Source organism: Pygocentrus nattereri, chromosome 5, assembly GCF_015220715.1.
Source record: "Pygocentrus nattereri isolate fPygNat1 chromosome 5, fPygNat1.pri, whole genome shotgun sequence".
NCBI lineage: Eukaryota > Metazoa > Chordata > Actinopteri > Characiformes > Serrasalmidae > Pygocentrus > Pygocentrus nattereri.
The window spans coordinates 34660625-34673739 of NC_051215.1; the positions used below are offsets into that span (position 1 = coordinate 34660625).

General features: G+C 41.6%; 1 protein-coding gene across 2 annotated transcripts in view; it reads left to right on the forward strand.

Annotated features, from left to right (window-relative positions):
- lrmda (leucine rich melanocyte differentiation associated) overlaps positions 1-13115 on the forward strand; it is a 307782-nt gene that overhangs the window by 193609 nt on the left and 101058 nt on the right. For both annotated transcript variants that reach the window (XM_037538447.1, XM_017722492.2), the window contains exons 3-5: positions 3686-3812; positions 5112-5251; positions 8415-8541. In XM_037538447.1, coding sequence (XP_037394344.1) covers positions 3686-3812; positions 5112-5251; positions 8415-8541 — 394 coding nt within the window. The remainder of the gene's footprint in view (positions 1-3685; positions 3813-5111; positions 5252-8414; positions 8542-13115) is intronic.

A 13115-nucleotide genomic window follows, 5' to 3' on the forward strand; every position in this document is an offset into this window, starting at 1 on the left:
ACGATTATCAACAGTTCATATAGACGCTCAAAAGACACAAGTTCACTGGTCATTGTGGGTAGTAAATAAAAATGGCTGTAGTTGTGTTGTAGAAACTGCAACTTCTGGTTCCCATCATCACCACCAGACAGAAACCGGAGTTAATGTTTCTTTACAATGCACCATTTCACGTCAAACCACTCTGAATGACTTTCTTTACATCTCAACGATTTAATTATTTCAGACATTTAGAAAAATCAGTGGAATTTCCTTGTAATAAGCAGTGCATTTTGTAATTGCTATATAAATGGATAAAATAAGCTTCACAAGAATATATTTATTACTTCCAATAATTCAGTGGTTCTTTTTTTAAACACTGAAACATGAACCAGAACACAAAATCATGTTTTCAGCTTTCATAACTGATGTTCAGTGAGAACAACAGTGGCTACAAGTTTGAGCTCCTCCACTGTAGCCTCTAACCCTTATACTGCTACGTTATGTCTCACTGATTTATGCATAATTTTCATACAAGCTCTGTCCTGTGTAGTCTCCTGAAGGTGCCCCCCAGTGCTAACATTACTGATATAACTGATCAACAGTAGGTCTGTGTTTTGCTTATTATAGGCTGGATGTTCTTAAGTGATGAACAAATTTACCATGGCAATAGATGGTTTTATCAAGAGAGCTATTAATTGTCATTGTAATTCTTGTCATTTAAAAGCTGTATTTGAACAAGGGGGCTGCAATCATGGAGTTATAAGGACAGCACCCAAGCAGGTGGGCTTTAAGGTGGAACTATGGATTCTTGGATAGGTTAAACCAAACGTAAACTTGTTAACTTGTTCTCAGCACATTTACTTTGACACCACTATAACACATACAGTAAAACATAACGTTTATATGTTAGATAGAAGAATACAGTTTGGATGGTAAAGATTGGATGGTAACTGTAAACACTGGGGGGCAGATAAACACTTGGGGACACATAAAATGACTATGTATTATTTATTTGCCTTTATTCTTTCAGAAAATATGGATTAGATCAGTGGCTGTATGTGTAAATCTATCTAAAACATTTGCAGGGTTCTAAATAAAAGTAATTCGCCTTGTGCAAGACTCTGGCGTTTGTAAAAGTGAGCCGAACACGCACATTTCTTCTCGGAGCTGTATACTGTTGTTTTTCTGGGTTTGTGCCCTGGCTAATGCTAATTGAGGCCGAGAGACAGGGGGAGAGATAGAAAGAGAGCCATAGTGTAGACGCAAACATGTTGAGATATTAGCTGTGACAATGAGCTTGATCATAATTATCTTAACAAGACGAGGGTTCATTGGTGTGGCTCATTAAACGTACTCCCTCTTTTACTCTTTCAGTTTCTCCCTCCCTCCCTCTTTGCTCTGCCTCTCTCTCTCTCTCTCTCTCTCTCTCTCTCTCTCGCCAGCCTCCGATCAGACGCCGCGCCATTCTGCCATTGTAGTGGGACTTTGAAGATGGTGGTGAAAGCGTGCAAGCAGGTTTGGATTCCCCTTGGGGGAGAGGTGCAAATCAGAAAGGTTCCTACCTGTGCGTGTGCGGGTGTGTGTTTGCGCTTCGCACATCTCTAGGGAATGCTAAGCTCACTTATTGTCCATTAGCGTTCTGCTAAACAAAGCAGCTGCCTCTATTACAGCATTAGCTGTACAGTTTAAAAGTTTTCTCCCCTCACACTTTACAGATGTTATGGATTATGATGGCGGAAACAGCCCCGAATGCTGAAGCGAAATTTGCTTAGAGGTCTGAGACTATTGGGGCTCAATCCCCTTATGTTGTTTGCGAATGTGATTCGGTGCTCTCCCTTGGCTGTGAATTTAACTGATTAAATCACCGAGTGCACGCAGCAGTGGTGACATGAAAACAACAATTAATAAGCAGCCCCCCCTGTGCCATGCGAGCGCCTCTTAACCAAGCAGCTAATAACATTACACACACCGCGAACTAGCCAAGGCAGACAGGTGGAGACGAACAGGAGCCCAGCTCTCATTTGCAGAGCAGGGAAATTAGAGCCATTACACTGCACAGATAGAGTGATACACACACACACACACACACACATCACACACACCCCCACACCCACACACACACACACAATGTGGTAATAACATCCAGGGATGAGATTTCAGTAGTTTTGTTCTCCTCTTTCAGGGCCTTATTAACGACTTAATGTCATTTTCATGTGTGTTTTCTTATCTCGTTGCTGGTCTTTATCTTTATGGTTTACATATAGCTCATTACGTTAACGCTACAATATGTAATGTTCAGGCATTTGGGAACATCACTGGTGAAAATGTGTGATGAATTTGATGTTTGCAAGTGCATTGAAAAAGTATTCAAGGAGATATTGGTCAGAAATGATTGACCGAAGGACATATCTGTTGTTGTCATTCTTATCTTAATCTGAATTATGTTGATTTTGCCTTTGAGACATAAACTTGCTTCTTTTTGATCTTGTATGTGCAATGTTAATATGTGCAGCAGCACGTTTGTCATATTTTAGCATGTTTTTTCTGACAATATTCTGAAAAAAATTTACTTAATGCAGCTTTAACATAACTCAGCTAAGTAAGAAGAGGAACTATAAAAACAACAACAAAAAAAAAGAGATTTATTTACCAGTGACACTGTCATGTCTCAGAAGATGGGATTTGTATAAGCCGACCCTTTGCTCGTATGATTTTACCCCCTAGATATCTACTTTCTATTCAGGACTTAAACAAGACTGATAAAACCCAGATTGTCATTGAAACTTAATACGAGTATTGCATGTCTTTTAGCTGAAAAAGAATGAAGCCCAGCGTCTCAATTGCCATTGAATTGTTCTTTTCTCAAGGCAAGCTGACAGAGCTAAATGTCAATTAACTGAAAGTAGACACATTAACATTGTAGGTTGTCAGCCGTTGCCATTTGAGGGATTAGAAACACACACCCTGGCTTTGTGCACCTTCCATGCGGTGAACTTTGGAAGGCCCTGACATTACCCTGAGCACCACCCTCCATCATGTTTATGCCAGAGCAGGGTCAGGGGAGGGGGCCACGCAGGAGGAGAGGAGAGTCCTTGGGGACTGTGTTAGTATGTACGTGTGTGTGTGTTGTGTTGTCGTAGCAGTAGCAGATTAGAAGTCTCAGTGCTAAATAAAAAAAGTGAACACTATCAGACTTTTCCATCTAAAAACTCTTGTTTTGCACTCTAAATGGGCTCATCATGGCAGAGTTGTACAAGTTGTACTCGTTGTGTTTGTGGCCAGGGTATTATAGCTGTGCTGAGAAAATGATGGATGACAAGTTAAATTTGTGTCGGGGGAGTGAAGGTGAACTGTGACAGAGTTATTTATCTTGGGAATGGAGGGTTAGGGTCAGGCAAAGCTGGGTGCCTGAAGGCACAAGACATTGACAAATTCATCCCGCACACTGCATTTCTGAAGCCCTTTTGTTTTGAATCCTGGCTACTCAAGAGTGACCCTCATCGCTCATACTGCCAGCATGCGAAGGAGGCCGCACCATGCCAGGGGATCTTAGCGCCACTAATTCTTGTCATTCACTCTCCTGACAGGCCCAAGCCCAAACTATTCCGGCCCGTGAAAGAGGCTGGCTGAAATATTTATTTCTGCACATAATGGCCGCCCAGATTTAGGGCCATATCATTTTTCCTCTCTTGCCTTATCATTGCAGGTCACTGACAGGCCTGAAAGCATTCACCCAACTGGAAGAGCTGATTGTGGACAACAATCTTCTCGGAAATGACCTCCGGTTGCCCAGGTTACCGCAGCTCCATACTCTAACACTCAATAAGAACCAAATATCCTTTCAGCCCATGCTGCCTTTGTGTCTTAGTGCATGTTTTCCAGCGCGGTGGACGGGGAGGTAGAACGAGCAAGAACTTGTGCAATCTCTCTCTCATTGCCTGCTAGCCATTCACTTTAGGATCTTGTCTTTACACACTTCGGTCCTTTAAATGCTCTTTAAATGGTGTTATTGTATTAAATAGAGCTGGGAGAGAGAGAGATAGTCCACTTTTACTGAAACTGACTTTGTGCCACGGTGACCTCTAGTGGAAGAGAGAGTAATAAAAGCTCCAATGCACCTGAGTGCAGAAATAAGGTCCTGCAAACGTAAACAGGCAGACAGTAAAACATCAGTTATTGAAGTAGTAAGATGTAATGATAGTATTATTGGTTTTAGGACAGAAGAGAAATCTATACACAGTTTATGATTCTGTTCTTCTGAGTGGACTATAGTATTATACATAGGATAAATAGGATATACAGTGATGTATATATGTATTTTTATGTGGTACTCCTGTATAGTTTAACTCCCTTAGATCTCTGACAGGAAAGGTTGGAACACTTGTGCACGATAAACTATGGGCAGGTTTATGGTAGGTATTACAACAGCCGATTTGATCAGTCAAAAATAATTGCTAAGTTTTTCTGCATGTTGTTTTTTGGCGGACGCTTCCTCCAAGCATGCGATAATGATACAGCCTCACACCCTGTCCCCCTGTTCCACCATTACACCCCACTCTCCTCTCGCTGAGTGTCAGCGGCTCAAAACCTGAGTTCTGCTGTGAAGTGGTCTGCACATGCTAATGGGCCAATTATTTACACCCTGTAGTGGCCCGCTGCCATTGAAATTCAAGTGCTGCATTAGTGCAGTTGTATTTTGACACGTTTGGGGCTCGATTTTCCAATGAAGTGAATGTATTAGTGATGAATGTGCTGTGAAGTGGCTGTTTGTTTCCCTGTGTGGAGGGAAGAGAAAAAGTTTCCATGGCCTGGGGAGTCACTAACCGTTTTTACCACAGGGCATCCATCATTTTGTCAATGTTTTTAATGTTCTGCACCAAGCCACCTAGGAAATGGAGAGAGAAACATGGGATAGCAAGAGAAACATGGGGGTAGCAGCCAGACGCGAGACATGGGCCAAATTCTCAGCTTTAAACGCCACTGCTCTTTCCCCCTCCAACACAAGCCTGTTGAGTGGTTTTACAGGGCGGTGGTGGTAAAGGCAGCAGAGCTGTCCTGGCAAACAGGGTCTGAGCACGACAAACAGTACATGCTAATGTCACGACTGGCCTGAATTCCTTGACCTCTGACACCTCACCGACATCGAAGACCTTCTAGAGCATTTGCAGGAAGTGACGCCAGCACTGGAGTATCTGAGCCTGCTGGGAAACGAGGCCTGTCCCAACCAGCTGGTCAGCCTGGATAAAGATGAGGATGACTACCAGAGATACAGGTCAGAACCCCACATGCATGAATACTAATATGCTAACATTTCTTTTGATGCTTGATGTCAGTTTGTAAAAAAGTGTTTAATGCAAAATACATACTCCATTTTCCAGATGTTTTGTTTGTTTACTGTGGTAAGTATTTAGTACACAAATCTCTCGACATGCTGCTAACATCCTGTATTGTAACAATCTGCTAGTGTTTCTCAGTCCAGCCCAGTTAGAATTTCTTGAAATAGAGGAATATGCTGCGTAGCTTTTAATTGTAAGTGTTAATGGATGTGTGAAGTGACAGATGTTGCTGTTGTTCTCATTGCTCACATGCATTTCTTTAAGCTGCGAAGACCTTTGTGAAGATTTTTCCCAAGGAATGTGTTGTTTGGCAACTTTCAGGATTTTTTTTTCCTTTGGATGAATGGCTGTTGCGTAATACCATAAATCACCAGCACAGGCTGCTCTGTTAGGCTATAAGCCCATTTCTCTTAAGGGTACTCGACCTCACCTTTCCTCGCCCCCCCCACTCTTTTTTGAGTTGCAAAATCCATTTCATGTGTGAATTGTGATAACCACAAATGAGTGTTTGCTATCTTTTCTTACAAGATGAAACGATGCATTCATTATCAAGCCCAGGCCTATGGGAGTGCAATGCCACGCTATGTTACCACCATTTGTCAGGTTTTCAACATGAAACCCTGTCGGCTGGAGAAAGGAAGGGAGAGAGAGGGAGAGGGAGAGAGAGAGGGAGAAGGAGAGGGATGAGGAAAAATGCATTCTTTTGTCTATCTTAGCCCTAAGTGCATTTTTCCTGACACTGTGTTCAGTATGAATCATTTACCATACAGATGAACCTAAAAGGCGCCACTCACTTGCAATGCCTCCCATGCTTCACTTAGTGCTGGAGAAGGCCCTTCTCTTCTTGACTGACAGCAGCAGCGGATTTGGGATGTAATATTCATAATGTGTCACATAGTAATACATCAGTTTGAGCATGATGCAGATTTCATGTCTGACAAGGTTAGGCAGCGCTCAGGTCATGGTGGGACTGGCCTTCGGCTACACACATTTTCAAGTGTGCCCTGAGAAACAAAACAAAAAAAAAAGAAAAGAAACCCAGCCCCTAACAGCAACACTGTGAAATACAGCATTCAGCTTTTTCAATTAGTCAAATGAAATGAATAGGCGCAAGTACACACAGCTGTATTTTACAGCAGCCACAGCACTCATTCATCATTGTTTACTTCAGGGGCTTGAGCTTTTATTTATTTATTTATTTATTGTTCTTATTTATTTATTTCTTTTACGACAGAAGTGATGCAGCAGTGGCAGTGACAGGCATCTGCAGTAAAGTGTCCTGCCTCTCTATGAAGTACGAGAACGCTCAAGCCTCATTGCGACGTTCATCTAGACCTTAAATCCGTGTTTGTTTTGAAGATCAAAAGTTGCGGGCAGCATGGCCTCAGGTGCTCCGAACTGCAGCTGAAGCCGAGCTAGCACCAGTCATCTGTCTGAGCAGTGCAGAGCGTTTCAGAGTAATCAGGAAACACCTGCATATTTTCCCATAAGCAGTGGCTGTCGTTCCGTTTGTTTGGAAATGAGTAATGGGGGATACAACTTAGTATGACTGTGGTGCTCTTCAGTAACTAATGAAGAATTCATGTTACTTCAAGCTGTTTCCACTTGTGTGCAATAAAACTATATATTACATTCACAGGCATAATCAGAAGTGTAGCAATAGCTGCATGCTAATAGTTGAAGTATCTCAGAGTGTATTGTCACTGTCCAAAAAAATCTCTAAAATACTAGGTTTCAAGAAGACGTTAATAACATTCTTAACTTTGATTGTCAGTTAATATTCAGTTTTCCCACTACCTAAAGGTCCGCTGCTATGTTCAAATGACGTAGACAAATGACAAATAACAAAAAAGGAGATACGTGTTTTTGGACAGCGACGATCTGCAGTTGTATACAAAAGTTTGGGCCCCCCCAGTCAAATTATATGTTTAGTTGATTTTCTGAGTGAAAATAAGTTCATGCATTTTCTACAGTGAACATATTTGTGTGCATTTTCATGGACAAATACTGTTTATTTGCCACATTTGACACATTGACAAAAAAAATAAAACATAAAATGCAGCCTATGCACATTTTAGGTTTTATTTTTTTCCCCCAATATATTAAACTCAGCATGTAAATAGAAATTGTGCACTATAATCTGCATTAAAATGGTACATTTCTCTTGTATATTCATTTAGAAAATACAAAATGTAACTTTGCTAAGACTTCTGCGTATGATCGTGTGCATGTTTGCACTTGGTTTCATTTCCTTTGATATACCTGAGCAATATTTGTAGCTGTGCAGAGTTTTGATCCAAGCTTATCTTAATAGGATCAATCTAAAATTCTATTCTGTGTGATCCATCCGTAGTGAACATGTAGCACAGGTTTGCTATCTTCCTTCATCATTGTCATCATCATCAATTTGTCACTGGCTTGTGCATGAGAGCTCAGTTGGGGATCTGTCGCTGCCCATATACACATCTGTTCACACCCTCCACTTACTCTCTCTCTCTCTCTCTCTCTCTCTCTCTCTCTCTCTCTGTCTCTCTCTCTCTCTCTCTCTCTCTCTCTCTCTCCCTCTCTGAAGCTTAATCTTGACATGCCGCTTCCTCCATTCCAGTCAGCCTGTGAAAGAATCTGTTGTCATCTCCGTATTCGTGCTATTATCTCATGTCATTTTCTCCCTCTGAATGAAAGATAGAGAGTGCGTGAAAGCTTAAAAAGACATCTGTGATGTTACAGAAATGACAGCTTGGCAGATGAGGTCTATGTATTTTATTTTCCAATCTATTTATATGTTGTCCTTATTTTTATCCACTTTGAAGGTGATTACCTATTTACAAATATCATCACTATTAAGTTAGCACTAAGTAAGCAAGCGTTCACATTTAATTCTATTTATGACAGTGTCACATTTGTGTCATTGTATCTTAGAAATATACAGCTTGTGTTTGTTTTTAGGGCTTTTCTAGTGTCATCTGTTGTATGTTTTGTGTTCTACAGTATTATTAAATCACAACCATGCAAACAATTAGCATCCTAAGTATAGTCTGTTAGCAAAGTGTCAGCTTGTTCGTTTCATGTCCAATATGATGTTTTTATGTTCCTTCGCAGGTACTTTGTACTGCATAAGCTGAAGAATCTGAAGTTTCTGGACAGCAGGAGAGTGACCCAGAGGGAGCAACAGGAGGCAGAGGCCCGCGGAGAGTTCATGAAGGTGGTCAAGCCCAAAACTGAGCAGGTCTGTCTCTATTGATTCCTATTGTCTTGGCAAATGCTAGCTGTCATGTTATGATTCATAGCAAAATTGCAGTTACGCTGCCCATCAAACATTTGGGGACACTTAACCTCAAAAGTTTCTAATAAATGAGTGTGACAATTTTGCAAGATGTAAGTTCTTTACATTTAGCCCTTTTTTTGGCAAATACTGCAACAATAAGGTTATAGCCTATAATTTACTCTCTTGTTTAGACCACCTTTGGGATGAGCAGTGTTCAATGTGTGGTTTAAGCAATAAAAAAACTGTTAAATCATTAAATTTGAAACTCATATTGATGAACTCCTGACGAACATGATGCTCATTGCTTCAAAAGCTGTTAGCAAGTAGTCGTTTTATGGTAACAAAACCTTATGTGAGAATTTTACTTACTTAGCCCATTTTATCCCACCTGTAATTTGTGCAGTTTATAAAGCTGTAAATAGATATATTTTTTCCTGAAAGATAAACTTGAAATTGCATTGATTTCTCATGAACACCTTTTTTAAGTTGGTGGTGCCACTGGTCAAGTGACAGTAGGATAACAGTGGCTGTTCTTTGCTGTCCATAATCTTTTCTAGTCTCAGGTTCTTTCATACTTTGTCTGACATGCTGGACATGCTAGAACATGATAACCCAATAGAGATTATATGCAGCATTTCTGTTATCATATCACTTCTCCTGCCTCTTTTTTACATGGTTTATTGTTAATCATTTTTCAAAATGTATTTTTTATGTAGACTAGCTTTTCAAGTGATGCAAGCTTTGATTTTTACCAAGAATAAAAGTATTATTTGGACAAACTTTTCCAAAATAACCTCTGAAAAATCATACTTTGTGTCATGGGACTTTCCAAAGAGTACAAATGATGTGTTCACATAGCTGGAAAAATGTTCGGATTAGTAACAGTAACCAGGAAACCTTAACATTACTCTGGAAATTTCAAAACAATGTAAGCTGTCTCCAAATTTTTGACAAGCAGCCTGTAAAATAACTGATATTCTCAATTTTAAGGCAAATGACTGGAAGATCATTTTAATTTTTGCCACATGCCGCATGTATGTGAGTACTTCGTATAGCTGAACTAGTAAGTGCTTTACACTTAAATGTCCATGTGTGTGCCCCCTCTGTGCCTGTCTGTGTGGATGAGTGTAAGAATTAGAGAGCACTGGGCACTATAATCTAATTCACACCCCTCCCCAGCCCACCTTGTTGTTTGTTCGTGTTTAATTGTCAGACCGCTTTACACAGCTGCTCGTGCGGGCCTTTGAAGACATGCCCTGCCCGTCCCGCTCGCCTCGTTCAGGGGAGGGCCTCTTTAAGAAACGCGGGCTGACCTCATTCCGTATGCATGAGCCCAGATCAAAGTGGACAGCGGCTGTCCGCTCGGCCTTGCGTGGCTGTGTGTGACAGCGGTGGAGATCGCGGCGACAGCTCACGTACACACGCCGCTCCCAATCGCTTAATTACCCACTGCACACGCAATTATTCCTCTCTCGCTTGTTTTTGGAGGAGGCACGCTCACTTTCTCCACTTCAAGTACTTTTTTCCCCTCCATTTTTTTCGAATCCTTTCATTACCAGCCCCCCACCCCTCTTCTTTCTTCGCCTCTGCTCTTATACTCCCTCCTCCTCCAGGACTTATAAATGAATAGCTTCACTAAGATTTGATTTCATGTAATTGTACAGTCATAAAATATTGATGTGGTGGTTGAGCGAGGCTTCATCGTTGCACCATCCCCAGAGCTCCGCGCCGGATTTGAGAGGTAAATATGGTTGTAGCATGGCAAGAACAAAGCAGCCTCATGACAGCCACTGCTCATGCGAGTCAACACAGGGTTTGGAAAGTGCAAGGAAAGGAACAGAGCATTCTTCATCACAGACACTCAGCCAAAGTGAGACGAGCAGTTTATTGTCTGTTTTCAAGATGCAGAAGTCACTCATTTGATTCAGCATTAAAGTGGCAAACAAGAAAGGGCGAGGCAGTGTGATGAGTTACCCTCATTCTGGCATGTTTAGAGTTTGGAGCGAGCTTTGTTGGTTGCAAAATAGGGAACGAAGTGTTGTGCAACCACTCCACTTGGATAAATCAAAACCGCCCTTCCAGGACATGAAGAGAGGATTTTCAACTTATGAGTTATTATGAAGTGTTGCGGGGGGCCGATAATCAAATAAATAAAGTAATATGCTTGAAACACGGACGGAACAATAAATCTACTTAAAGAAGCAGGCCAGGGTTTTGTTTAAAACCATTTTTATATCACACCTAAGGGAAGCAGATATAAGAAGAGGAGTATGTCTGCTCTCTGGGCCGTGCCCCGCACTTAAACAGATTAAACTCTGCTTTAATGCTGTGGAGGCGCACTAGCTCCTGCACAATAGCAGCCTTTGTGAGGGCGCTTTTGAGAGAAAGTTGGCCACGCTGGAACGTCCCGTGCCACAGCTGTCACGCCAGCGCTTCCCCGCCGTTTGTTTTGAGTTAGATGAGACATGATGTGGCAGCCACAACAAGCTCTGTGGGGCATGTGTACTCTCCGGCTCTAATTGGCTTCATCATTGCGCCGATTGTCTGCTGACCAATAGTGCAGGTCACCAATTAACAAGCGCCGGAGACAAGCTAGCGCTGAGCGCGGCCGGCGGAAGATGATGGCATAATTAGTTATTTGTGTTTGCTTTTATGTTTCATCCAGTGGGGTGTCTTACATTAAAGACATGCCGAGCTTTAACAATGTTACAGCAGCCTGTAATTAGTGCTCTCATTTTCACAAAGTTCCCCATTCAGCCTCAGCAGAGAGAACAGCAGGCTCGGGCAGAGAGCAAGCGAAAGTCTCTGCGTAGGAGACACGTGTCTTTTATTGTGGAACTTGTTTTTGGACATGAACTTAGTAAAGTAAACACACATCTGGAACTTTTATCTTGGGAATTAAAGTAATGCTCGGTTTGTATAATATGTATTGTGGCAACCGAATAAAGCGCAGTTTAGTAGTTTATGTGGAAAATGAGAAATGCAGAGGGTCGTGGGACCTTTGTAGCTCAGTCATGCTACGCTTTCATGTGAGACTGTCTTCAACATGTGTGATGTACATTTAATATGTGTCTAATGTATTTGTTCTAGCTGCAGAATTAGCTACAATACTGTCAGTACTGCTATCTGGATCTTCGCTAATGTTTGGAGGACCCGGTGAACTTTTGAGAGCTTTGAATCACATTAGAATTGAGTGTGACCGCAATTTAAGCTGCTTTTCAATCATGACATTATGGTATTACGCTCTGCTACAACACATGTTTTTCATCAAACTTCAGCGTACTCTAATACAATATGAATACCATAACTTTTGAGCATTTTGACCTTTTCCAAGACTCTCAAATTGTATCCAGAGAGTCCAGATCACTGCGCAGAAAGAGCTTTTATTGTGTTTAAAGCATTATTGATAGTATCTTCTTTGCCTGGACAGAAATCTCCCATTTTTAAGTTTTCAAATGTATTGAAATATTTAGTATCTGTGCAATTTAGCTCAAGGAGACATTTATTATAGCCTGTTGCAAATCCTTTTCGCTTCTGCATTGATTTTCCCTTCCAGCATGCACCAATGGCCCTAAAACTATATATTAATGTAAGTGGTAGAAAATGAGCTGTCTCGCTGTTGTTGTCGGGTGTCTGTGCATGTCTGATGCTTGCTGGAAAGGAGGAAGGTCATTTTGCAAGCTGCAGTTATGAGGACAGCGTAATTGGGAATGTGTTTTATTGGATTTCTTGAGTGGCAAGAGGGAGTGATCTGAGCAACACAAAGAGGGTTTAAACAAGTACCTGCAGTAAACAAGCGAATTCAAAAGGGCTATTTAGGATTTCTGTCTTATTTTTTCCCCCTCCCCAAAAGCCACAGTTAAGAGAAGCAAAGTGGAAAGCCTTGAGCTGTATTTTTGGGAAATTGGGCGTGTAGGAATGCCATAATGTGATAATTCTCTTAGAGGACTCGGAGGTCATGGAATGCGATGGCGCGAAACCACATTGAGTCGCCGGGCAGCTTTCGGAAAAATACATGTGGTTGTATGTGGGCTGCTTCTCCTGCTTCTTCAGAAGGACTGCGAACCCTTCATAACGTTGTTAAAGCCTGCACTTTAACAAGGCATGTCTATCAAAACACTCTGACAACACTTTGGCAACCTGTACAAACACTTCATTTAGTCAGGATCCTGCTCTGCGCATGTTTCACTGACATCAGCATTGTAAAGGCACATTTTTCAAAGAGGATGAAGTAACTGCTCCAACTCCCCTAACAAAATAATGTTTGGTAGCTATGTAAGAGTATAATGGTTCTGAAATGTCAGCTAGATTATGCTTGGATGAAGCGTTTGACTTGATTTTCTCGTAGGGATACGAGATTTCTCCCACATCCTCCTCCTGGGTAATGAAAAGCAGACGGCCCAACTGGAGCATTTGGAGCCAGGACTGAGGTCCCATCAGTTCTTGTCACACAGAGCCCGCTCTTAGTAATCCATGCTGGCAGAGCCAGGAAAGTTATGAAGTGGATCTCCTCTGTGCATTTTTCATATTAATCT